This window comes from Lissotriton vulgaris, chromosome 4_1, assembly GCF_964263255.1.
Source record: "Lissotriton vulgaris chromosome 4_1, aLisVul1.2, whole genome shotgun sequence".
In the NCBI taxonomy this organism is placed as follows: Eukaryota; Metazoa; Chordata; class Amphibia; order Caudata; family Salamandridae; genus Lissotriton; species Lissotriton vulgaris.
The window spans coordinates 1,586,128,880-1,586,153,003 of NC_141691.1; the positions used below are offsets into that span (position 1 = coordinate 1,586,128,880).

General features: G+C 46.7%; 1 protein-coding gene across 1 annotated transcript in view; it reads right to left on the bottom strand.

The window, feature by feature from the left end:
- Positions 1–24,124, bottom strand: part of MYBL1 (MYB proto-oncogene like 1) — a 610,566-nt gene that overhangs the window by 225,307 nt on the left and 361,135 nt on the right. The window contains exon 10 of the mRNA XM_086965817.1: positions 12,045–12,410. Coding sequence (XP_086821943.1) covers positions 12,045–12,410 — 366 coding nt within the window. The remainder of the gene's footprint in view (positions 1–12,044; positions 12,411–24,124) is intronic.

Sequence of the window (24,124 nt, forward strand, 5' to 3'; positions counted from 1 at the left end):
GACTGTCATTTATTGCGCGTGCCTCCTCTTAAATTATGTTACCTTACATCTTGTATTGTTCAGGGCAGACATTGTTCCAGGCACACGATCTGATACAATTTAGAAGTCGTTAGGAACAGAGATCTTGATCTGCGTCAAGTATATGTAAAGAAAATAAGGATGTGAGTACATCAGGTTGCTGTTTATATGTGGGTCTGATCGGAAAATTCCAGGTTCATACAAAGTCATCATGGAACCACATGTTGCCACCGATCCAGTCTGTCACCTGGGAAAACTCTTAAGGTGAGGAATTAGCAATTAGAAGCATGCTTCATAATACACTTTAGCAACACACACCTAGACACAGCTCAAGATAAAAGGTGCCGGGGGCTCAAGCTGGAATGAGGATATTGAGATGCTAGTATAGTGAATGCTTAAAACCACAGACAGAAGGAATGAACTTACCAACATTAACAAAGCTGGGGATAAGAAGAACAGCATCATATACTTCACTTCAAAACACTGCATGAAAGCATGATTTGTGAACAGAGTATAACAAATGTGACCACTGGAACCTAACTGCTTCAATGACAGGTGATAGACTTTTTCCATATTTCACTAAGCTTTCTAAAATCAGTGTTTCTTTCAAAAAACGTTTAGATAAAGGATCTGGATGGTCCTTTTGGGTGCAAATAATCCACCTTTGTAAGGAGCCTTCAGTGAGTGACCAAAGACTAATTATTAAGCCAAAAATCTTAGTAGTAGATGCTGAAAGATTTCTATTTTCAAACAACGATTTGCTGAAAGTATGCTTTTCTACCAGCTTATAGGACAGGGATGTGGAATTCCTACAGCCCGACTCCCGGGACATATTGTTTGGGGTCAAGGGCAACAAGTTTTCAAGTGTATTTTGTCCTTGGGACAAGTAGGCCCAACCCCCTACAGCACAAACCCTTTGGCTGCCAGTTTACAGTATCACTTCATGGATCAGGAAAGGGCAATGTCTGCAGTTAAGGTAATATTTGTGTCCATGTGTTAAATGCTGTTCAAGCTTGTATTTATGGTTCATTAATGCAAAGCCTTTATTATTAGGGTGAGCACTAAAAGTAAACACTGTAAACTCTGCCAGCACTACTGACGGTGGTTTCAGTATAAATGTGTATACACGATTTCAAAGTTTAGTAATATGAGGCTAAGTATAATTCGCCCAGAATGCTCTCTGATTATATGCAAATATTTGCAGAAACTTCAAAGCAAGAGTGATGATTCTTTGTTTTCAAAATAAAATGTTTAAAAAAAATGCAAGTAGGAAAAAAAACATTTTGCTACTGTAAGATTTTAGGTACCATATCATTGCAGCATCATTTAGCAACATGTTGATGTATGCTTGTATTTCCTAAAACATATTCATAATGGAAAATCAGTGTAACCAGTTTAAATACGATTATCGGACACAAAAATAAACAAGCATTGGCAAAGCCAGTAGGTCTGAAATTGGTGGTCAGCCTTTTGGTTTTGTCAATGCGTGGCTTGTTCAGGCATGGTTTCTGTAAAACCGTATCCGCTTGGGAGCTGCTGGGCCCTCACCATTCTAACAAGCATTGGCAAAAGCAAAATTTGTTTTTGGTTTCAAAAAGCACACATTGCCACAGCAGTTCCGGGCACTGAACAAAACTACTTTGTGTGCCAATATGCTCCTTGTCAAAGAGCAGAATACTGTCACTGACAGTGAAGCCGGAGAGAAAAAGAGCGAGAGAGAGACAGAATTTTACTAAACACAATAGTTCATGGTTAACGCCAGGCCTAATTAGAAGCCCAATTATTAACGAAAGTCTCAAAAGTGCAATCATGGTATATATCCTTGCATTAAGTGCATATATACAGTTTCCATGAATTCACAAGAATTTACAGAAGTAGGCCAAGAAATAGTACTCCTAGAAATTATTTGTGAACTGCATTTTAGCATGAGCACATGTGCATGTGTAGATTGTCTCATGTGAAAATCTTAATGTTTCAAGTTCACTTTTCCTCCAACCACTTTTTTCCCAACCCTGGAAGAAGTTTTATGTCTGCGACTGTCAAGAGTAAATTTCCAACCTTTTTCAGTACAGGAAAATATTAGAAAAGAGTTGGTGCAACCCAGCACGCATGTTAGTAGGTTTGCACAGACTCAAAAGGGCATGCCAACCCTTGAACTATTTCTTACCAATACCTTCAGCCCAGTATGAAGACCTGCAGAAACGTGGCAGCATAAGGGAATTGCTAGTATGCAATCCTACTATGGTACAAGCCCTGGCATAATTAGAGAGGTTATATCATAACTCTTATATAATGAGATTGCTGCCGTAATTTGTCGCCGCATTACATGGCATAAAAGGGACAAGTGGATTTTGTTATAGGGCAAGTAGATTGATGAAGCAACCTGCCCCATGGACAAGTAGATATTTTATTAAATTCCACACCCCTGATAGGAGGACTTAAAGAAGGAAGTATGACCACTATACTGTACATTGAACTAAGAACCATTCCAGGCCTGTACATGATGCCGCATGTGGGTAATGCTGTTGAAACCTTGATTGCAGCTGGTTTCCAGATCCCCATAGGACAGAAGATTTAGAGAAAACAGCCCTAAAGCTGTCCACTGAATGAGTTTATTCAGATGTCACAAGACCTCTCTGGGCCACCGACATGCAAAGAATTGCATTGCAGGAATTAAAACAATCTGCATCTTATCTTATAGATGTTAAACAAAACGAAAAACAAAAAAAACTAAAATCACTCTCATCGTTTGTTTGATTCCGATTGCCTCATCAGCCTGAAATATCTGGATCTAAGGGACACCCTCAAGCCCCACCTGAATTTCTACTGCAGCCAACATGTAGACAGCCTAATGGATGGGTTCAAGTACAATTGTAATTATTTCACTGGATTCCCCGCTATCTGGTGTTTTGGGAAAAACATAATGTACCTATGAGTATCTACCACCAGCAATACAATGCTTTAAGACATATCTATATCATATGATGTATATCAGGCACAAAGGGGATAGATAAATCATATGAACTTGCCTCCAAAATGTTTCAAAAAATGGCTGCAAAGGTCACTATGTTAGCAATGAGAAAATCCCGGCAAGACAGTGTTTTTCCAAAGTCTCAGAAACAAATGGAATAAATGGAAAAAATGAAAAAAAAAACGGATGGAACGGTTAACCCCTACATCGTCATGTAACACCAGAAACCCATCCACAAGCGCAATAACAGGTAACTTGCAGCTGGATGGAAGCACCTTCACCATAGGGTCCAGAAATTGAACCTATAGCGGTCAATGCAACAAGTCATTCAGACTCAGGTGGAAAATGGAGTAATACCATTCCTCCAGCTTTACAGGTGTTACACCATCAGGGCACTGTACAGACTGCTGCTATAATGCCAATTAACTGACCCAAGACTGTTCGTCCACTGCCACCTCAGTGCTACATCAACTCCAAGCCAATTCTTCAAACGTGCCATAAGGATGAGAATGTCTTGAAGCAGAGCCCACATCCTTGATGTCAGAAATGCGTGTTCCCCACATTAACATACATAAAAAAATACAAGATTCTGGCTTCAATAATCCTCAATCTTTTGAAGCATGACCAAAGAAGATAAAGAACTGGTTCTGAGTCAAGAGACGTTGAACCACACTGACTTGTTTGAGAAACATAAGGGATGAACGCTATTTGTCATGTTACACACATGAATTCTGCTATTTGCACTGATTCAAAGAGACTTCCTATGAACTTACACCAATAAAGCGACAAGATAGATGATCAGTTATACAGCTTCATAATTTGAACTCAATATATTATTTTTCCAAACAAAGAAGAAAGATATAATGCTGACAACTTAACTCCCAAGGAAAACTTCCTCAGGCCCGTCTCTGCCTCTGGTCTAAACTTTCTCATACAAACAAGAGTAAAACTGAAAGCAAAAGGCGAACCCTGGATAAACAAAAGAGCTCAGCTTTTTTTTATACAGTGCAATAGCAGTTGGGCTGCATCCGAACATCCACTCAGTCCCAAAACTGTCAGAGGAAAAGGAACCAAGAGTATCTTTACATCAGGTGTGCCACAGCTCCATGGCAACTAGCCATAAGGGTACTGTCACTGTCAGAGGTGTAATATCTTCCAAACTCCCTTTGGTTAGTTTGTTGAGATTTCCCTCTAATAGAACAGGACAAAGGTTGCAGAGGATAAGTACGTAGGCTGTCGTTTTATGGTATGTGTGCAGCAACTGACCTTGCTGTTGGTCACTTTCATTTTTCGGTGTTGATCTCGTCAGGCCACAAGCTAACTAGGTGGAATTAGCTTGGTCAAGATGCAGTGAGCAGAAAAGGTCCTTACGGATCCTACTCACAAACCACGAGTCAAGAGCCCAACAAATACATATTCCTTTTCCAAAAAAAAAGAAAACCTACAGGGAGGGGGAAATCAGGAGAGAGGTGCTGGAGGGATATGCAGGGGGAAGTGGTGAGAGCAACACTGACAGCCATTAAACTCTGTGGAGTACCCTACGGTCTTGGGGGCTACCTACATCAATTGGCGACCTAAGCCACAGGTCACACTGTCTTGTACCAAATTAGCCTCATGCGCACTACACACAATCTGTGGGATTCGTAGGGTCCAGTCATAACATGTATTTGCCAGGATGAGCCAGAAGGAAATCTCCACACTGGACAGAAAGTAAAAAGGCCAGTACCATAAGCCTAACATCAGCCGCTACCAATCATTGTTAGTGTCATGGCCTGGTCACTCAGGGGGTAGCTACCCATTTGAAACTGAACGCCGCTTGGGTATGCCCCATCACTCAAAGTCAAGCACTTGTTGATAAGCAAAATAACAAAATTGTGTAGACTACTTACCATAAGACCCATTACACAGATCTTCACATTAAAATATCCAGTCTTTGCAAGAATGAGAAAATGAGGCTCAATCATCACATGGACACAATACCAGGGGCTTCCAAGTTTACATCAAAGTTAAAGTTTAAAAGCTAAAACGTCGAAGAAACCATGAAATAAACAATGGAACATTTAAATCAATTCAGACTTTGTAAGGATTCAGTTAGATAATAAAGTACCTAGGGAAAAAGTTATTTACTGCAGTATCAAGGACAGAACAGGACTAAACAAGTCACCCAATGACCTGTAGAATTAGACCTCAGTGCAGGGATTGTAATGAATACTGAACTGAAGAGAGGATTTGAGATGAACAAGTTACTTACCTTCGGTAACGCTTTTTCTGGTAGATACAGTATCTGCCTGTGGATTCCTCACCTTGTGAATATCCCCCTTGCGTCAGCAACGTTTGGAAAATTCTTTGTAGCACGCCGGCGTGGACTGCGTCATAAGAGCACGGCATCGCGCGCGACTCCGTCTGACGTCACCAACCCCATATTAGGCCTACGTCGGCATAATGACATCAGTTCCGCCCTTTTTTCCGTGCCTTAGAGGTACCCGGACGGACCAATGACAGTAGATATATACAAATACATTGTACACAGTACATACATTTCAAAATTATACACACATAGTGTGTAGCAAAGGTAAGAAACCCCATTTCAAACATATACATAAATATACAAAAATGTACATAAGCATAGGTAAAGCAGAGCGGACAACGGAAAGGCGGGTAGGTCAGTGAGGAATCCACAGGCAGATACTGTATCTACCAGAAAAAGCGTTACCGAAGGTAACTTGTTCTTCTGATAGATACATCTGCCAGTGGATTCCTCACCTTGTGAATAGAGTCCCACAACAGTTCCCACTCCTGGAGGAGGGTGTCCACTCTGCTATACCAGGACATTTGGAGGACAGAGCGCGCAAAGTGGCAGTCCTTCCTCACTTCGGTATCCAAGCAGTAATGCTTCGCGAAAGTGTGGAGGGAGGCCCAAGTCGCAGCTCTGCAAATGTCCTCAACAGGTACACCTCTAGAAAACGCAGAAGTAGCAGACTTTGACCTGGTAGAATGAGCTCTTATACCCTCAGAAGGGTCCTTACCCGCCAGAGAGTAGCAAATCTTGATGCACAGAATTATCCACCTGGAAAGTGTGCGCTTGTGCACCGCTCTACCCTTCCGGCAGCCAGCAAAACCAACAAACAGCTGGTCATCTACCCGAAAGTCTCTTGTTCTATCAAGAGAAAAGGACAACGCCCTCTTAGGGTCCAGACGATGCAGTCTCTCTTCTTCCTTGGAAGGGTGAGGGAGAGGATAGAAGGTAGGAAGGGTAATGGACTGTCCTAGATGGAAGGGAGTTACCACCTTTGGCAGAAAAGCAGCCCTGGTCCTAAGAACCATTCGATCAGCATGAAGGGTCAGAAATGGGGGCTTAGAACTAAGAGCTTGAAGATCACTCACCCTCCTTGCCGAGATGATCGCAACTAGGAAGACCGTCTTAAAAGACAAAAGCCTCACGGGACACTTGTGTAAGGGTTCGAAGGGAGAACCCATCAAGAATGTTAAGACAAGATTTAAGTCCCATTGAGGCACGATAAATGGAGAAGGAGGGAACTTAATAGTGAGGCCCTTCAGAAACCTCAAAACCACTGGAGATTTAAAAAGAGATGGCCGATCCGGCAAACAGAGAAATGCTGAATGGTAACCTTTGACTGTGGCAACAGCAAATCCTTGCTGCGCCAAAGAAAGAGCAAACTACAAAATATCGGACAAATGAGCCCTCAAAGGGTCAATAGACTTCTTCCTACACCAAACAACAAAGTTAGTCCACCTATACAAATAGATGGACTTGGTGGAGTCACGCCTGCCCGAAAGAATGACATCCACCCCATTGTGAGGGAGAGAAAAGGAATTCAGATTGCCCCGTTCAATCTCCAGGCATGAAGGTGTAATGTCTGGAGGTGGGGGTGTAGAACCTGCCCCTCCATCTGAGAGAGGAGATCTGCCCTGAAAGGGAGATGGAGCGGCGGGTGAGAGGAGAGGTGGAGTAGGTCCGTGTACCACACCCTTCTTGGCCAATCCGTGGCGACCAATATGACTTGGGCCCGGTCCTGGCGAATCTTCCTCAGAACCCGAGGAATCAAGGGTATGGAAGGAAACGTGTAAAGGAGTTGACTTCCCCAACTCAACTGAAACGCGTCTCCCAACGCTCCTTGCATCGGATACTGGAGACTGCAGAATGACAGGCAGTGAGCATTCTCGCGAGTGGCGAACAGGTCCACCCGAGGAGTCCCCCACATCTGAAAGATGTCGTGAACTCGTGGTCGGCAGAGAACTGCCGACTGAGAATGTCTGCACGTACGTTCAGAACTCCGGCCAGATGATTTGCCATCAGACAAATCTGGTGTTCCTAAACCCAGGACCAGAGACGCAGAGCCTCTCTACAGAGACACTGTGACCCTACTGTGACCCTACTCCTCCCTGCTTGTTGACATACCACATCGCGGTCGTGTTGTCCGTCAGGACTTGAATCGACTGACCGCGAAGGGAAGGGAGGAAGGCCTTGAGCGCCAGACGTATCGCCTGCAACTCTAAACGGTTGATGTGAAGCAACCTTTCCTCTGGAGACCAAAGCCCTTTGACCTCCAGATCCCCCAGATGAGCACCCCATCCTAGAGTGGATGCATCCGTTATCACTGTGGCCACCGATGGAGGCAGTTGAAAAGCCTTTCCCTGAGACAGATTGCCTTCCACGCCCCACCAAGTCAAATCCGCTGCAGTTTCTCTGGAGATCCTCACTGACTCCCTGAGATCTCCGTTGTGCTGATACCACTGCCTGCGGAGGCACCACTGAAGTGCCCTCATATGCCAGCGTGCATGGTTGACCAAAAGAATGCAAGAAGCCATCAGACCGAGCAGCCAAAGGACCTAGAGGACTGGAACAACCGCTCCATTGTAGAATAAGGAATCATTTCCTGTATGTCGCGAATCGTTTGAGGAGGAGGGAATGCACGATATACAGTTGTGTCCAGTACCGCACCTATGAACAGGTTGCGCTGGGAGGGCACCAGGTGAGACTTGGGTACATTTATCGAAAAAACCAACCTGTGAAACAACTGAGTTGTCTCTTGCAGATGACGGAGCACCTTCTCTGGTGACTCCGCTTTGATCAGCCAGTCGTCCAGATACGGGAATACAGGTTTCCCCGACCTCCTGAGATGTGCTGCCACCACTGCCATCACCTTGGTGAAAACTCGAGGCGCAGTAGTAAGACCAAACAGAAGGACCACAAACTGGTAGTGTTGCGACCCCACCGTAAAACGGAGATACTTCCTGTGCGACTTCAGGATGGGATGTGGAAATAAGCATCCTGCAAGTCGATCGACACCATCCAGTCTTCTTCCAACAGCGCTTGAAGAACCTGCGTAAGAGTGAGCATCTTGAACTTTTCTTGTTTCAGATACAAGTTCAAGATCCTGAGATCCAGGATTGGTCGAAGTCTGCCATCCTTTTTGGGGATCAGGAAATACCTGGAGTAGCACCCCTGACCCTTCTCCTGCTCTGGAACCACCTCTATCGCACCCTTTCTGAACAGTGCCAGGACTTCTTCCTGCAGGAGAAGCAGGTGGTCCTCAGAACAATAACCTTGGCAAGGAGGGTAATTGGGAGGGAACTCCTGAAAAGGAAGTGCATACCCATTTTCTACGAGATTGAGAAACCAAAGATCTGATGTAACCGATTCCCAATCCCGTAGAACATTAGTAAGCCGAACCCCTACCGGACCTGCATGATCCGGAATGGTGGATCTAGGGCTGCTTTGCTGATGTAGGTGGGGGGTGGGTATTAGAGGAGGAAGTAGAGGAGGAGGAGGCTTGACGACCACGGGCACGACCCCTTTGTCTACCTCTGTATGATTTATACAAAGGGTTCTGTTGTTGTTGCTGTTGCTGGCTTCGTTTATAGGGACGAAAAGTGGACCTCTCAAAGCCTCTGTACTTCCTGGTGGTAGAGCCTCTTGTTTCAGGCCCAAAGATCTAGCCGTCGCCCGGCTGTCTTTGAACCTCTCCAATGCCACATCCGCTTTCTTTCCAAAGAGGCCAGAGCCGTCAAAAGGCAAATCCATACGAGTAGCCTGAACGTCAGCTGAAAACTCAGAAGATTTTAGCCAAGCGGCTCTTCTGGTAGCCACTGAAGAACCCATTATCCTAGCCACAGAGTCAGCCGTGTCCATGCCACTTTGAATAACATGGCGGGCTGCAGCCTGAGTGTCAATAACAACTTCATTAAAGTTCTTTCTATCTTCCTCCGGAAGCTTAGCTGTTAATTGCTTTACCGAATCCATTAAGGCATGCACGCATCTGCCCAGCAGGGAAGTAGCATTCTTGGACTTCAGAGCCATGCTACCTGATGAGAAAACCTTTTTAGCAGTTTGATCCAATTTTTTTGAGTCTTTATCTCCAGGTACCTGGGGAAAAGAGCCTGCTGACCTGTTCGAACAAGCGGCTTGCACCACCAGACTCTCTGGCGAAGGATGGGTAGACAAAAAATCAGGGTCATCAGGTGTTACCCTATATCGCCTCGCCACTGATCTGGACACCGCAGGAGCAGATAAAGGTTTTTTCCAGACCTCCAAAATTGGTTCTGTCAGAGCCTCCGTGAATGAGTCGGTTCAACAGCTGAAGAAGGCGAATGTAATTCCTCCGTGAGGATATTAGATTTGAACTCCACTGTAGGTAAAGTCAAATTTAGCAGCTCAGCAACCTTTTTAATTACCACATGGTATGGCGCCACATCCTTAGAGGGTACGTCCGAAACTGCAGGCAACCCCCACTCTGGAGATAGTTCTAGCTCACTTGCACTATGGAGATCCACAAAAAAATCCTCCTGCCCCTGAAGTTCTCCTTCCTCCACATCAGGGTCCTCATATTCTTTCTCCTCCACGCCTCGACCACTCCATACGAACCGCAGTCGTCGGATCCGGTAATGACTCCGACGGAGTCGGAGCCGGCGTCGAACGAGGAACTGGAACAGTTGGAGGATGGGAAGCCGGAACCGTCGAACCCCGATCCAAATCCCGAGGTCGCTCCGGAGCCGGCGAAGCCGTGTGCGGAGTCGATGACCTCGGCGGCGCCGTACCAAGCCAAGGTGGATATGGCGTCAGCATAAACGGCATTAAAGGCGCCGGAGCATATGCTTGACGGACACCCAAGTTAAACGACAATGGACCCATGGGACCCGCAGGTGCTCCAGAGGGGTACATTGCCCTCGCATATACGCCAAACATGGCATTTAGAAAATGCGAGGGGTCCTGCCCAGGACCAGGAAAGGGAGGGTACGAACCCAATGGCTGCTCCGAAGGAGGCTGCTCCGGATTCGGCTCCTCTTGACCCTCTGGGCTATCCACCGGAGTCGGTGCCCGAGGGATCTCGACGCCTTCTTCATGCTCCGAAGACTGACACGAATCCGGATTTGGTTCCAACTCCGGATCCGGAGATTTCTCTCGAGATCGTGCAGGCGAAGCACCACCTTCAGGCTCACAAACAGGAGAAGGAGACACAAAATCCTTTTTATGCCTTCGAGAAGAAGACTTCCTCTTCGAGTCCGATGACCCAGAATGATGCCTTGAACTATGCTTCTTCCTCTTGAGCTTTTTCTTCGAGGAACCCGAAGCATGTCCTGAAGCCGACCTCGATGCAGACTCCGATCTGGCCCTCGATCTCGACTTCGATTGAGACTTCTGCTTGGATCTCGAGCGCCTAGATCTTGATCTCGAAGATCTCTTGGCTTCTTTACCTTTCACCTTTGCCAGCAGAAGTTCTGCCTCTCGTTCTCGTAGAGCTTTAGGGTTCATCTTAAAGCAGGATCGGCAGCCTTTAACATCATGGTCTGAACCCAGGCACCACAAACAATCATCGTGAGGATCTGTCATAGACATCATCCGGGCACACGAGCCGCACTGCTTAAACCCCGTCTTCTTCGACGAAGAACAAAAACACAGTAACACACAAATAGCAACCAAGTCACTATCTGAATCGCAGAAGATCCCAGAAACCGTTAGCAGCAACGACGCGGAAAAAAGGGAACTGATGTCATCACGCCGACGTAGGCCTAATATGGGGTCGGTGACGTCAGACGGAGTCGCGCGCGATGCCGTGCTCCTATGACGTCGTCCACGCCGGCGTGCTACAAAGAATTTTCCGAATGTTGCTCAAGCAAGGGGGATATTCACAAGGTGAGGAATCCACTGGCAGATGTATCTATCAGAATGGAGTTTTTATGGCAAGGAATGGGAATCATATTTAGTTTAGGAGAGTCTCCATGAGTCTGGCACAAAGCAGGTAGGGAAATGTCTTAAACCCTTTCAATTTGAACTGCTTGTCATTTCAGTGAGGAGTAATGATTTGGTGAGAGTCTTACTGACTTCAGAAAAAACTATCACCATAAAAATAACTAGATTCTAAGAGGCAGCAGTCTTAACTTCTTGGTCAACAGTTCTGAAGCAGGCCCAGGACTGGAAGAATCCCGGGCTTATGAACCAGTACCCTTCCTGACACTATACAGGCTATATCTGGCAGGAACATAACAGAATGTCCTCCTTTCAAGCCCTCAGGCAGAAACCTCATATTTGCTGCTCTAGGTTATCTACCACTAACTGCAGACAGCAGATATTTCTCAAATCTGCCTGGAGTGACATATAACAACTCAATCCATTAAAAATGTCAGGAGTTGATATATATTAAGTAATAATGAAAGGCATAATACTACATCATCAGTAAAAAGGGAGTATATCCAACAATGCAATTTATAAATGCTCAAGTGCAGGTACAAAAAGCAGTTTCCAGTACATAATGTTTATTATAAAACTGAAAAGGGTGTAAGCGCAAACCTTACATGTTGGGAGTTGGCATGACTGCAGGCATGCAATGGTACCAGTTGCAGACCACTTTGAAGCTTGCCAGTTTATGAGCTTTAGGTCACACCAAGAGGTGGTAAAGAAGGGATACATTTCATAAATATCTGGGATTTTCCCATTACAATCTCATCTGTATTATTATAGATTATTACAAAACAATAAAAACAAACTACTTTTTACCACTTTCTTAGCCTTAAATTAATGTATGGCACATCTTACCTGTGATGGGGAAAATGGTAGTGCTTTAACTGGAGTGTTTTTTAGTGCAATATTGCCAGTATCACTGAATGAGCCATCATTCATTTCACTAACAGGGGAACGTCCAGCTCGCATTTTTCTTTTTTTCCTTAAAATCGTAGGTGGTGTGCTGAACTTGGCCATAATGGGGGATGTGGAAGGAATTATCTCACTCTCTTCTCTGCTTGAACAGTTTTTAACCTCTGCTACGAGGTTGCCATTAATTTGGCACTCTATAGCCTCCTCACCATGTTGAATCTGAATTAGCTTTATAGGTGTGTGCTGAGACGGAGAAATTGCAGCATCTGATATTTCAAAGCTGGTGACATCACTCCATGCAACAGGATCCTATGTAGAAAAGCAGATTATGCATTACACCATAAGGCAGGATAAGAAATTACACATTTGTTGATGTTCACAAGTTCTCATCTAGTATGATTTACATGTCTGGGTCTTATTCTACAGTAGGCTGAACCCCAGGTAGGCTCCTCCTATTCCACAAACCAATGAAGGCCACACCAGCCCACTCACAATCAAGCAGAGCTGTGCAGAGACTGTCTGAAATCAATGATGCAACAAATGTACAGCTTGTAATAAAGTAAAATCAAGTAAAGAACAAGTTATTCACCTTTGATAAGGATCTTTCTGGTGGATATTTTATCTAACAACAGATTCCTCACCTCGTGAATATTCCCCAGGCATCAGACGGAATTCTGAAACATTAAAGAAGTTCCTCTGCACACCGGTAGAGGGCATTGTCTTTCCTCGCCAACGTTGTTCCACTCCGAAAGTGATGAGCGAAGCCACAATAAAGCACCATCACTGTACACTGATGTCAGTTGCTTTCTAGGCTGTCCAAACCAACAGACGCAGAGGCCAACAGCAGATTGGCATGACCAGTGTGCCGATCTCTAGACTTAAGAACTTTTAAAATGGAAAAAAGTCCAGTTCACAGAATAGAGTAGGTAGGAGAGTCGGCGAGGAATCTGCAGTTAGGGTATCTACCAAAAAGATCACTACCAAAGGTGAGTAACTTGTTCTTCCGATCGATGTGTCTAACTGCAGATTTCTCACCTTCTGAATCGATACCATAGTGTTACCTCCCAAATGTGGCGGGTCTGTGAACTGGCTCAGACAAAAAGTCCTGCAGAATCAAGCGGGCAAAATGCTCCTCTCAATGGACCAGACTATGGAGGCAGTATTGCTTCCAGAATTGTTTGTACTGATCCCCACATAGCCACTTGACAAAAGTCCAGGACAGGCACTCCATGTGCTAATGCAGTGATCGCAGTTGTAGCTCTGGTGAAATGTGCCCATAAGCATTTGAGAAGCTGCTTCAACACCAACGCACAGCAGATCCTAATGCAGTAAAAAATCCATCAAGAAGTGGTCTGCTTTTCCACTGCTTAGCCCTTCTATGCCCTGGAAACCCCCACAATGATCCCTAGTATGATCATCATGAAAACTCAGAGACCTCTTAGGGTCCACATGATGGAGTCTCTCCTCTTCAGCGGGGTTAAGTGGTGCAAGAATACTGGAAGGGTGATAGTCTTCCCGACATGAACATGAAAAGATATAACCACTTTCACCAAAGGGAAGCTTGGGACCACATCACCAACTGCCCTGGGAAGAAAGTAGTATAAGGAGGAAAAACAGAAGGGGCCTGCAGTTGGCTCGCATGTCTAGCTGATGTTATGGCGATGAGAAAGACTGTCTTCTGAATCGAACGTCTCAAGGGACAACTGTGCAGGGACTCAAGAAGGGTGCACATCAAAAAAGTGATGACTCCGATCAAGTTTCATTGAGGCATCCCAAAGGGATTTGGTGGAAACAAGTGTTACAAACCTTTTCAAACTTTCATCACAACAGATGATTTGAATAAAGAAGGCTAAATCAGCAAAAAAGCTGAAAGAGACAATAAGTAGCCCTTAAGAGTGCCTAAAGCAAGTCTTTTCTGGGAAAGAGACAGGACAAACAACAACACTTCTGACTACTTCGCCTATTAAGGGTCAATTTGAGCTGCACCAATCCACAAATGTGTCCCAACGACTGGCGGGCACTGCTTTTGTGGAGGGACACCTTGCAGTCAAGATGACTTCACCGATCTCAAGTGGCAGGACGAAGGAGGTCAAATGTCACTGCTCAATCTCAAAGCATGGAGATGCAAATTGGTCAGACCAGAGTACCCTGCCGAAGATCCTCCGAAAGCACAAGCTGGAGTGAAGCACAGGTGCTCATGCCCAGGAGTTTGGGTACAACACTCTTGGCCCAATCAGGTGCCCCTAGGATGACTTGAATCAGGTCATTCCTGATATTCTTCAGAACTCAAGTCAGAACAGTGAGTGCTGGGAAGGCCTACTGGAGTTCAGAGGTCCAGTCTAGATGGAAAGTCTCAGAGGTGCTTCAGAAACTCCAGCGCATAAAAGTGCTGTCATTGCGCATTCTTGGTGGTGGCGTAAAGATCTAACCCGAGTGCTCTCCATTGCTGGGAGATGCTCTGTGCCACCTGCAGGTACAGCTGCCATTCAGGATCCGCTAGGGGCCTGCTGCTGAGTTTGTCCGCCATGTAGGGAGAGGGGCCTGCCACTGACCCAATCGGAGTCGACCAGCCACAACTGCAGACTCCTCTGAAAACTGGATACAATCTAACAGATGTCCTAGATGCTGCACACACAGGGATTTGATGTCTCATTGCAGAGCCCCCATTTGCCACCCGATGTGTTTCCCTAGCAGGATGCAGGAGCAAAAAACCACAAGAACCTCAGTCATCCGTACTGAGATCCAGGACCAAGGCTAAAACATTGAGATCACTGCCTAAGAATGCTGGTCTCTGCATTCTGGGGGAAATAAACAAAACTGTATCATATCCAAAATGGCTCAGATGAAAGTCTTCAAAGTAGTCAAGTGTAACTTCGGCACATTGATATTGAACACTAAAGATTTTAGAAGGTTTGCTGTTTAGAGGTGGTTGACGACTGCCTGAGGTGAGCCCGACTTCAGCAGTCGGTCGTCGAGGTATGGGAAAACTGGTATTCCCAGGCTCTGTAGTTGGGCTGGGGCCACCACCATCACCTTTGTGAAGATGCAAGGTGCACTAGATAGGATAAAGGGGAACACAGTGAACTGAAAGTGCTCCTGGCTAACCTGAAACCGCAGGCAACGTCTGGGGATGTGAAAATATGCGTCCTACAATCTCGAATTACAAATGAAGTGAGGGTCTGGTCCACTGTTTATTTCTGTATTGTGTTGAACTGATTAAGGGATAACGCCAATCGGCAGGACTTGTTTAAAACAGTGTGTGCACTCAGTGTACATTGTTACTGATTTGGAGATTACAGTTTTATGAGTAGGCGTAAGGCATGTTGCACCATACAGGTGATGCAACATTTTGACCAAATAAGGTGTATTTGTGATTTCTTGTTTGTAGCACAAATTAAAATGATCTTGCATTTGCACATATACTTATCAACACAAACATTTCTTTGGCTATATGACTTTGACGTGCCGAGTGGATTTCCTTTTTTTTTCACCTTTTACATTTCCTTTACTATGCTTCTAGCACATACCAATTGGTCTATACAAATTCTTTTTAGATACCTTCAGGATATGTGTGGCAAATGATATATTTTGAGGTATGTACTATGCTATTTTCTTTTATGATTGAACACCCATTTAGGCAAGGCCATGTGTGTTGGGGTGATTCTTCGATTTTCTTTCACTTGGTGATGTAGAGGCAATTTGGAATATGTCACAAATGGGTGTATTATTGAACGAACGCTTTTATGTAATTTGTGGATACTGGATTATGGTTTAATTGTTTTGAAATATCAAGCAGAAATATTTTATTCAGATTCACTTTCCACACGTTTCTATTGGGTTCCCACCAGGGAAGATTGTTTTGTAAATTAGCACGTGGAGAATTTGGTGAAGGTTATCATAACGAATATTTTGGAGAATGTATGTATTGGGTTTGATGAGCTAACTTAAAATTAGTTGTGTTCAGTGTGCCTTAAGCCCTGACGCAGTCGAAGGCATATAACGCCAGAACAAATAAGCAAGCGTTGGCTAGAGACTTAAAGAATATAATTGAAAAGTCATAACATTGGACAATTTTGTTACGCACTATTAATTACAGCGTGTTTAAAGGTATTTTCAATAACAGCTGTTATTGGCTAATGAAGGCTGTGTGTGGTGACCATCTTTCTTTTTAGAGCACCAAAGGTTGGATGAGATTTACGCAGATGGGCTTCTAATGTAACATTGGGTGTGTGCCTGACATCAATACCCAGCCACCTAGTGATGCATAATTGTCAGAATAAAGAGGTTTTTAGATGGCCGCTGCAGGGAAAGAACCTGGCGTTTGGGTAATTCTTTGCTCCTAGGGGCCTGGACACTGTCGGCCTGCTCCTCGACTTTGAAAGGACTGGGAGACCAGTTGATGCCGAGATGCATATTGTTTCTGCCTATTCTGGTAGCCCTTCCCGAACCCTCGAAAAGGACACTGCTCTTGTGTCAGCTACTGAACTGGCGAAGCTAAGCTCATAAAGTGGGCAGTGGCCTTACTCTCTGAATCATTCAAGGGCTGAGTCCGTCTTCACCACAAAAAGCTTAGAGCTGTCAAAGGGCATGTCCATGAGGGACTGTTGTACGTCAGATAAGAAGACCATGGAGAGAATACAGGTGTAGTGTCTAAGCAACAAGCTAGTACTCACAATCCTATCCAAGCGGTAGGTAGTGTCCAGAAGAAATATGATTGAGTATTTTGCAGCATCCTGTCCATCAACAGGAGCTTCTGTAAGGTTGTACAGAGGTCCTCTGGGATTGCTGGACAGACATAGGATGGGAATTTCTGTCAACACATTTGTTTTAACTGCTTGAATGGATACAGAAAGGTTCAGCACCTCAGCCGTCCGTAGAATGATTTGGAAAAGAAGCAAACTCCTCAGTGTACATAGGGTTAATTGAGGAGAGGCCTATGCCTGGTGTAGTGCCCAATCCACCGTCATTATGGAGGCCATTAAATAAGTTACAATTGTGAACATATTGTTTTCATCGTCATTAAGAGTGTCTTCCACATCATGGTATGCAGAAAGAAGATCAGGTTGTTTACAGTGGTGTCGAGCATACACACTTCAATCTCCAAGCAAGGAGGTGGAGGCTGGACAGGTTCAAGTGGAGGACCGTCCCCTGCTGCGACAGAAGATCCTCCCGAAGAGGCAGTCTGATCGGAGGATCGATGTCCATTTTGAGCAGCCCGGGATACCAGACTCTTTGTGCCCAATCCGGAGCCACAAGAATGACTTGGGCCCGGTCTCGCCTGATCTTCTTCAGCACTCAGGGCAGAAGTGGTATAGGCGGAAAGGCGTACAACAGACCGCAACTCAACTTGCGGCAAAAAGCATCACCCAGCAAGTGCCACGCTGGAAATTCCAACACGTGGAATTGCTGACATTTCGCGTTGTTTTTGGTGGCGAGTAGATCTAACCAAGGCTCTCCCCACTGTCGAAAGAGACCTTGCACCACCTCCGAGTGAAAACGCCATTCGTGATCCATCATACACCTGCGGCTGAGTTCGTCCGCCCTGGAGTTCAGAGAACCTGCTAGGTGTTGAACCACCAGGGATATGCCCGGATGTTCCAGCCATGTCTCAAAGCGCAGGGCCTCCTGACATAGGGTCCACAACCCCACCCTGCCCTGTTTGTTGCAGTACCACATGCAGGTGGTGTTGTCTGTGAACACCTGGCACTACTCTTCCCCGGACAGGGGGAAGGAACGCTTTCAGTGCAAGACGGATCGCCCGAAGCTCCAGAAGGTTGATGTGGAGCTAGGACTCCGCCAGAGACCAGAGGCCCCTGATCTTCAACTCTCCCATGTGGCCGCTCCATCCCAGAAGGGATGTGTCTGTCACCACTGTGTGTTCCGGTTGGGGAAGGGAGAGGGATCTGCTGTTGACCCAAACCTGGTTCGTGAGCTACCACTGCAATTGTCGTGCAGTGCCCTCCGAGATCTGGATGCAAATCGGAAAAATTCCCCTGATGCTGCACCCACTGGAATTTCAGGTCCCACTGCAGATCCTGCATATGCCACCTGGCATGATCGAACAACAGGATGCAGGAGGCCATGAGGCCCAGCAGCCTCAGGGTCATCCTGACTGAAACCCGGGATATAGGCTGAAAGATCGGAATCATAGCATGAATATCCGGGACTCGTTGTTCGGGAGGATAGACCCAAAACCATGACTTGTCCAGAACCGCCCCGATGAAGAGGAGCTTCTGAGAGGTAATCCGGTGTGACTTTTCGGCACATAGATGGAGAGCCCCAGCGAATGCAGGAGGTCTGCTGTAGTCTGGAGTTGGGAGACGACAGCTTGGGGCGAGTCCGCCATCAACAGCCAGTTGTCGAGATAGGGGAAGACTGAAACCCCTGATCGGCACAGATGAGCTGCGACCACCACCATCACTTTCGTGAACACCCGAGGGGCTTTGGTAAGGCCAAAGGGGAGCACGGTAAACTGAAAATGCTTGTGGCCTACCGTGAATAGCAGGTAACGCTGGTGGGCCGTCAGGACGGGGATGGGAAAATAAGCAAGTCCAAAGCTACCATCTAGTCTTGCGGGTCGAGGGCAGATAAGACCTGAGCAAGTGTCAACATCTTGAACTTCTCCATCTGGAGGTAGGGGTTGACATTCTTGAGATCGGACGCAGGCCCTTGTCCTTCTTGGGGATCAGAAAGTAGTGGGAATAACAACCACCACCTACTTCTGGGACAGGAATGCGCTCAATGGCTCCCTTGGCCAAGAGAGATGTAACTTCTTGCTGGAGAAGGGCCAGGTGATCCTCAGACATGCGGCGCATGGCTCGAGGGGTAGCCTCGAAGGGGAGGGAGTAGCCCGTCGGACTATCTGCAAAACCCACCTATCCGACGTGATGGTGCGCCAGTGGGGGAGGTGATGGCGTTGGCGGGTCCGGGCCGCCCGAAGATGGCATGCATCGCCTCATAGAACGTACGAAGCTAAGCGGGAGTCACTCCAGGTCCTGGAAAGGTAGGGAAACATGGAGTCGACTCTTCGTGCTTCTCACGCGGAGCCGCGGGAGGGGCACCACCCGCATCCCTCGTCCGTTCGGCTGATCGACGAAGAGAAGTCGAAGAGCGATGATGCTTCTTTGACTTTTTCTTATGCTTTGACGTATTCGACCCAGAGTGCGAAGACTTCAATGACTTGGACGAATGGTGGTGGCTCCGCGACCGGTCCCTTGACCTCCCTCACGACCGGGACCTCGAGTAGCGTGGAGCCGACTGGCGGCGCTCAAGCAGCTTTCGGGACTGCTCCTGCAAAGCCTTTGGCGCCATCGACCGGCGGTCGGAGCACGACTTGGGGTTGCGGTCGCGCTACAGGCAAAAGAGGCACACACGGTGCAAATCCGTCACTGAAATCAGTCGGTTACAGGAACTGCATGCCTTGAAGCAGGGCTTCCCTCGTGCACCAGGAGTCGAAGACTCAAAAAAGAAGTCGACAAAAGTCAAGTAAAAAAAAAGTCAGTCAAAAACTGACTAGAGCTACCGCTCTTCCCGGATCAGCACTGCGTGGCGCGGAAAAAGAAAGAACTGGCGTCAGCGTGCGAGGGCAGCATCTAAGTAGCTGCGCGATGTCATACCGGCGACACGACGCCAACGACGGACGCGGAGCTGACCGACACCACCTTCCGATGCGCAGAGGTACTGCTGAAGAAAAACTTTCCGGATCCAGTCTGTTGCCTGGGGGTAATTCTAAGCTAAGGTAAGGAATATATAACTAACGTGTTTCTTTTAGATTCTTTTGTTGCTGGAAGGCAGAATACACCATGTGAGTATGATCAAGCAGAACCGGGGACTCATCTGGAAGTTGTAAGAGGTGTGCAAAGAGGGTCTGGATATGTGATACGAGATCCGCTGGCAACATGGTGGCAGCCAGACCCGAATGCGAATATTATTACGTCGAGGATGGTTTTCCAGGTCACCTATCCTATCTTGCAACGTTAGTTGCCCCCTCTCTAACTTTTCGATTTGAGCCGTCCTGTCAATATTATCAAGGGTATGTTCTGCCACTGTTGTCTCCACCATATAAGCGAGTGTCTGTCTGGCGCAATGACTGGTCAATGTCAGATACAGCTCTACTGAAATCTTGATGAAGAGATGTGAGATCTTTGTAGAACTCAGCAAGGAGTAATCTGATGTCTTCTTTAGTTGCAGGAGCATGTGAGTCTGAACCTTCATTTAGGGCCGTGGACTGAATCGGAGAGTCACTATCTGGCCCTCGGAGGGAATCAGGCTTTTGAAGCATGTTGCGAACAGAGGAGAAGAAAGCAAGTTACTTACCTGTAACTTCAGTTATCCGGTATTGGTATCTTTCGTAGATTCAAATGCCTGAATCATCCCCCGTCGCCGAGGTGGGAGTCCCACGGTATATAAAAAAGCAGTGCCAAAAGTAAATTACAGTAGTAGGCCCTATGAGAAGGCCTGAGGCCTAGATTGTAGTAGCCTATCTACCTCATTATGCTAAAAAGACCAAAGTCTTTGCACCAACCAATCAGCTCACAGCACCCTCTAGAACCGTCTCTGCAGAGTCAGTTCTCCTCAGATTAATGTAGCACAAGTGGGAATGAGTATCCCAAACTTAGAGAACTGACTCTCCGGGGAGGAGGGTGGGTGCATGTGAATCTATGAAAGATACCAATACTGGATAACTTAAGTTACAGGTAAGTAACTTATTTTATTATCCAGTATTGGGGTATCTTTCATAGATTCACATGCCTGAATCAGAATAGCAAGCAGTAAGCCAGGCAAAAGTCGGTTGCGGATGGTGGGAGACTTATTGTGGTGCATCCCCATAAACTTATGTGTAACAACCAACAATTGCAAAGTAAATGAATGAATGAATGAATGAATGAGTAAAATGTATAATGCGCAGACAATAACCTGAAGGTATCAAGGCGCCTAACAGAACAACTCAAAAAGAAATTCGCTACATCGCTACAGGTACGCTTGCGCAAAAAGGTGAGTTTTCAGAGCCTTTTTGAAAGCCTGAAGGGTGGGCAGTGATCTTATTTCCAGGGGAAGAGCATTCCACCACGTAGGGGCCAGGGTGGAAATGGCCCTGCCACCCCATTTCGCTCTTCTGAAACGGGGGGTCGATAGCAGGAGTCTGCCGGAGGACCGTAGATTCCTAGTGGGAGAATAGCGGGACAGGATAGAACCTAGACCAGAGGGGCTATTTCTGGCCAAAGCCTTGTATGTCAGGCATACGATCTTAAAATGGATCCGTGCCTCGACAGGGAGCCAGTGTAGCAGCTTTCTAGCCGATGTGGCTGAGGAGCGCTTGGGAAGGTCCAGGATGAACCTGGCAGCGGCATTTTGGACTACCTGCAAGCGCTGCAGTAGGCTCTTTTTCAAGCCCGCATACAGCGCATGGCAGTAGTCTATTCTTGAGCCTATGAGGGCAACGGCTAGCTGTTTCCTGGCCTGGGGGGAGAGGTAGTTCCTAATCCTTCTCAGGATATGGATAATGCCCCAGCAGGTTGAGATGGTACGGCTGACCTGCTTGTTCATGTCAAGGGCAGGGTCTATGATGACCCCCAGATTTTTGGCGGAGGTGGTAGGGGTGGGACAGGCTCCTAGTGAGTCTGGCCACCAGCTGGAAGACCATATTTACTCTTTCCCTCCGAACACCATCACCTCTGTCTTCTCTCCATTTAGTTTAAGCGAGTTTGTGATCATCCATTTGCCGACCGCCTCCATACAGGATCTAAAATTGGAGGCAGTCGGGGCGCTAGCGTGGGAGAGAGAGACAAGGATCTGGGTGTCGTCTGCATAGGAAACTATCTCCATCCCATAAGATCTAATAAGCCTGGCAAGTGGGGTCACATAAATGTTAAATAGGGTCGGACTTAGAGCCGACCCCTGAGGGACCCCACATTGCACAGGGAGGGATGGAGATAGATACTCCCCCAGCTTCACTCTTTGTACTCGATGGCTGAGAAAAGACGTGAGAAGATCCAGGGCTGCTCCACGCACCCCAATGTCCCTCAGCCGAGTTGTTAGTACTGAGGGAGAGAGGGTATCAAAAGCCGCTGTCAGATCTAGGAGGATCAGGAGGGTGGTCTGGCCCTCATCAACCCGTGTGCGTATGTTATCCAACACAATGGTGAGGGCTGACTCAGTGCTGTGATCCCTCCTGAAGCCGTGCTGGGAAAAATCGAGGCATTCTGAGCTTTCAATGAAGGCGGCAAGGTGCGAGTTGAGGTGCGCCTCTAGCATCTTTGCTGGGGCAGGGAGTAGGGAGATTGGCCGGAAATTTTTTAAGACCAACGGATCCAGGGAGGCCTTTTTTAGGAAGGGTTTTACAACCGCTCTTTTCCACTGAATGGGAAAAACCCCATCTCTCATGGCTCTGTTCATAATGTCCACCAGAGGAGGCAGGAGGGTTTCCCTGCACTGTTTAAGGATCCTTAGGGGACATACATCCAGAGGAGAGCCAGATTTGGTCTTATTAAGTAGATAATTAAGCGTGTCCACGGAGAGAGGGGGAAAAGAGTCTAAGGTTCTCGAGAGAGTTAGTGCTGTCGGGGCGGGATCTGTAGGCCCTAGAGAGAGGGGCCCACTCATAAGCGATTTTTGTAGTTCCAGAGCTGAGTATATATCAGATATTTTGGTCTGAAAGAAAGAGGCGATGTTATTGCAGAGCTCTTGGGACGCCATTACAGGATCAGGGGATTGAAGGGTTATGAGGGAATCTACAACCCTAAAGAGCTCTTTAGGGGAGGACAATGAGGTGGTCAGAGTCGTGAACTGTTCTTGTTTGCCTTTAATAATTTCGGCCTTGTATTTTCTAAGCAAGATCTTATGAGCTTCCTTATCTTTTAGGTTCCATCCTGTATGCCAGAGGCGCTCCGGTCTCCTGACCTCCTGTCTAAGGAGTCTCAGGTGTTCCGAGAACCAAGGAGCTGAGGGCCTTTTTCTGGTGCGTCGGCAGAGTTGTAGGGGGGCTAGTTCGTCTAGAGCTTCTGCCAGGGTACTATCAAACTGCGTTGCGGCTAAGGGGGCACTTTCTTCCTGAGAGGGGCACCATTTAGATGCCCACTTGGAGAGGGAACAATTTGAAATGGCTTTGTAGTTCCTACGAAGTTCCTGTTTGCTCGGAATGTTAGGGGGCAACAGTGTACTGGGATACCTAAGTAGGAATGGGACGGCCATATGATCAGACCATGACAGATGGATGGATTCCTCAATCGATATCCTCTCATCGTTGGTAAAAATGCCGTTGAGCGTATGGCCAGCTCGGTGAGTGGTGCCTTTGACCAACTGGTTCAGGCCGCAGGCTGACATAGTATCCAGCAGAGAAATGGTATCTTTATTGTCAGACCTTTCTAAATGAAAATTAAAGTCTCCTAGTATGGTGAAATCTTTTCGGCCGAAGAAGGGTTCAAGGACTTGGAACAGCTGTTGTCCGAAATTGGTACGAGGGCCTGGGGGGCGGTATACCAAGATACCATTTAGGAGGGTTCTGTGGCCACTTTTTATGGCAAAGGAGAGGGTCTGAAAGCTGTCTTTAGGGTCCGTGATGGCGACCGTGTGGCAGTGGAGATGGTCCCTACATAGAATGGTGAGTCCTCCACCCACCCGACCAGATCTGTTGTGACGGAACAGGCAATAACCTTCAGGTATTGCTTCGATGAGATCCGGACCAGAGGATTCCTTGGCCCAAGTTTCGGTGATGAAGACCATATAGGGCTTTCTAAGGGAAACAAATTCTCTAAATATAACATTATTTTTGATAAGTGAGCGGGCATTCAGAAGGACACCCCTTTCTGTCTCGAACAAGTTTACCGGATTAGTATTAAATGCTTTGGGTCGGAACTTAGATGGAGAAGGGATGGGGCTAGCCACGTTAGGAGTCCTACAGCTACAAGTGAATGGGCGTAGCAGGTCCTCAGGGGAGTAGGTGTGCGAACAAATGCGACTCGGGGGTTTAAATGCGAGCAAAGTCTGAGGGGCATATTTCAGATAAGGGAAGTTGGAGGTAGCTT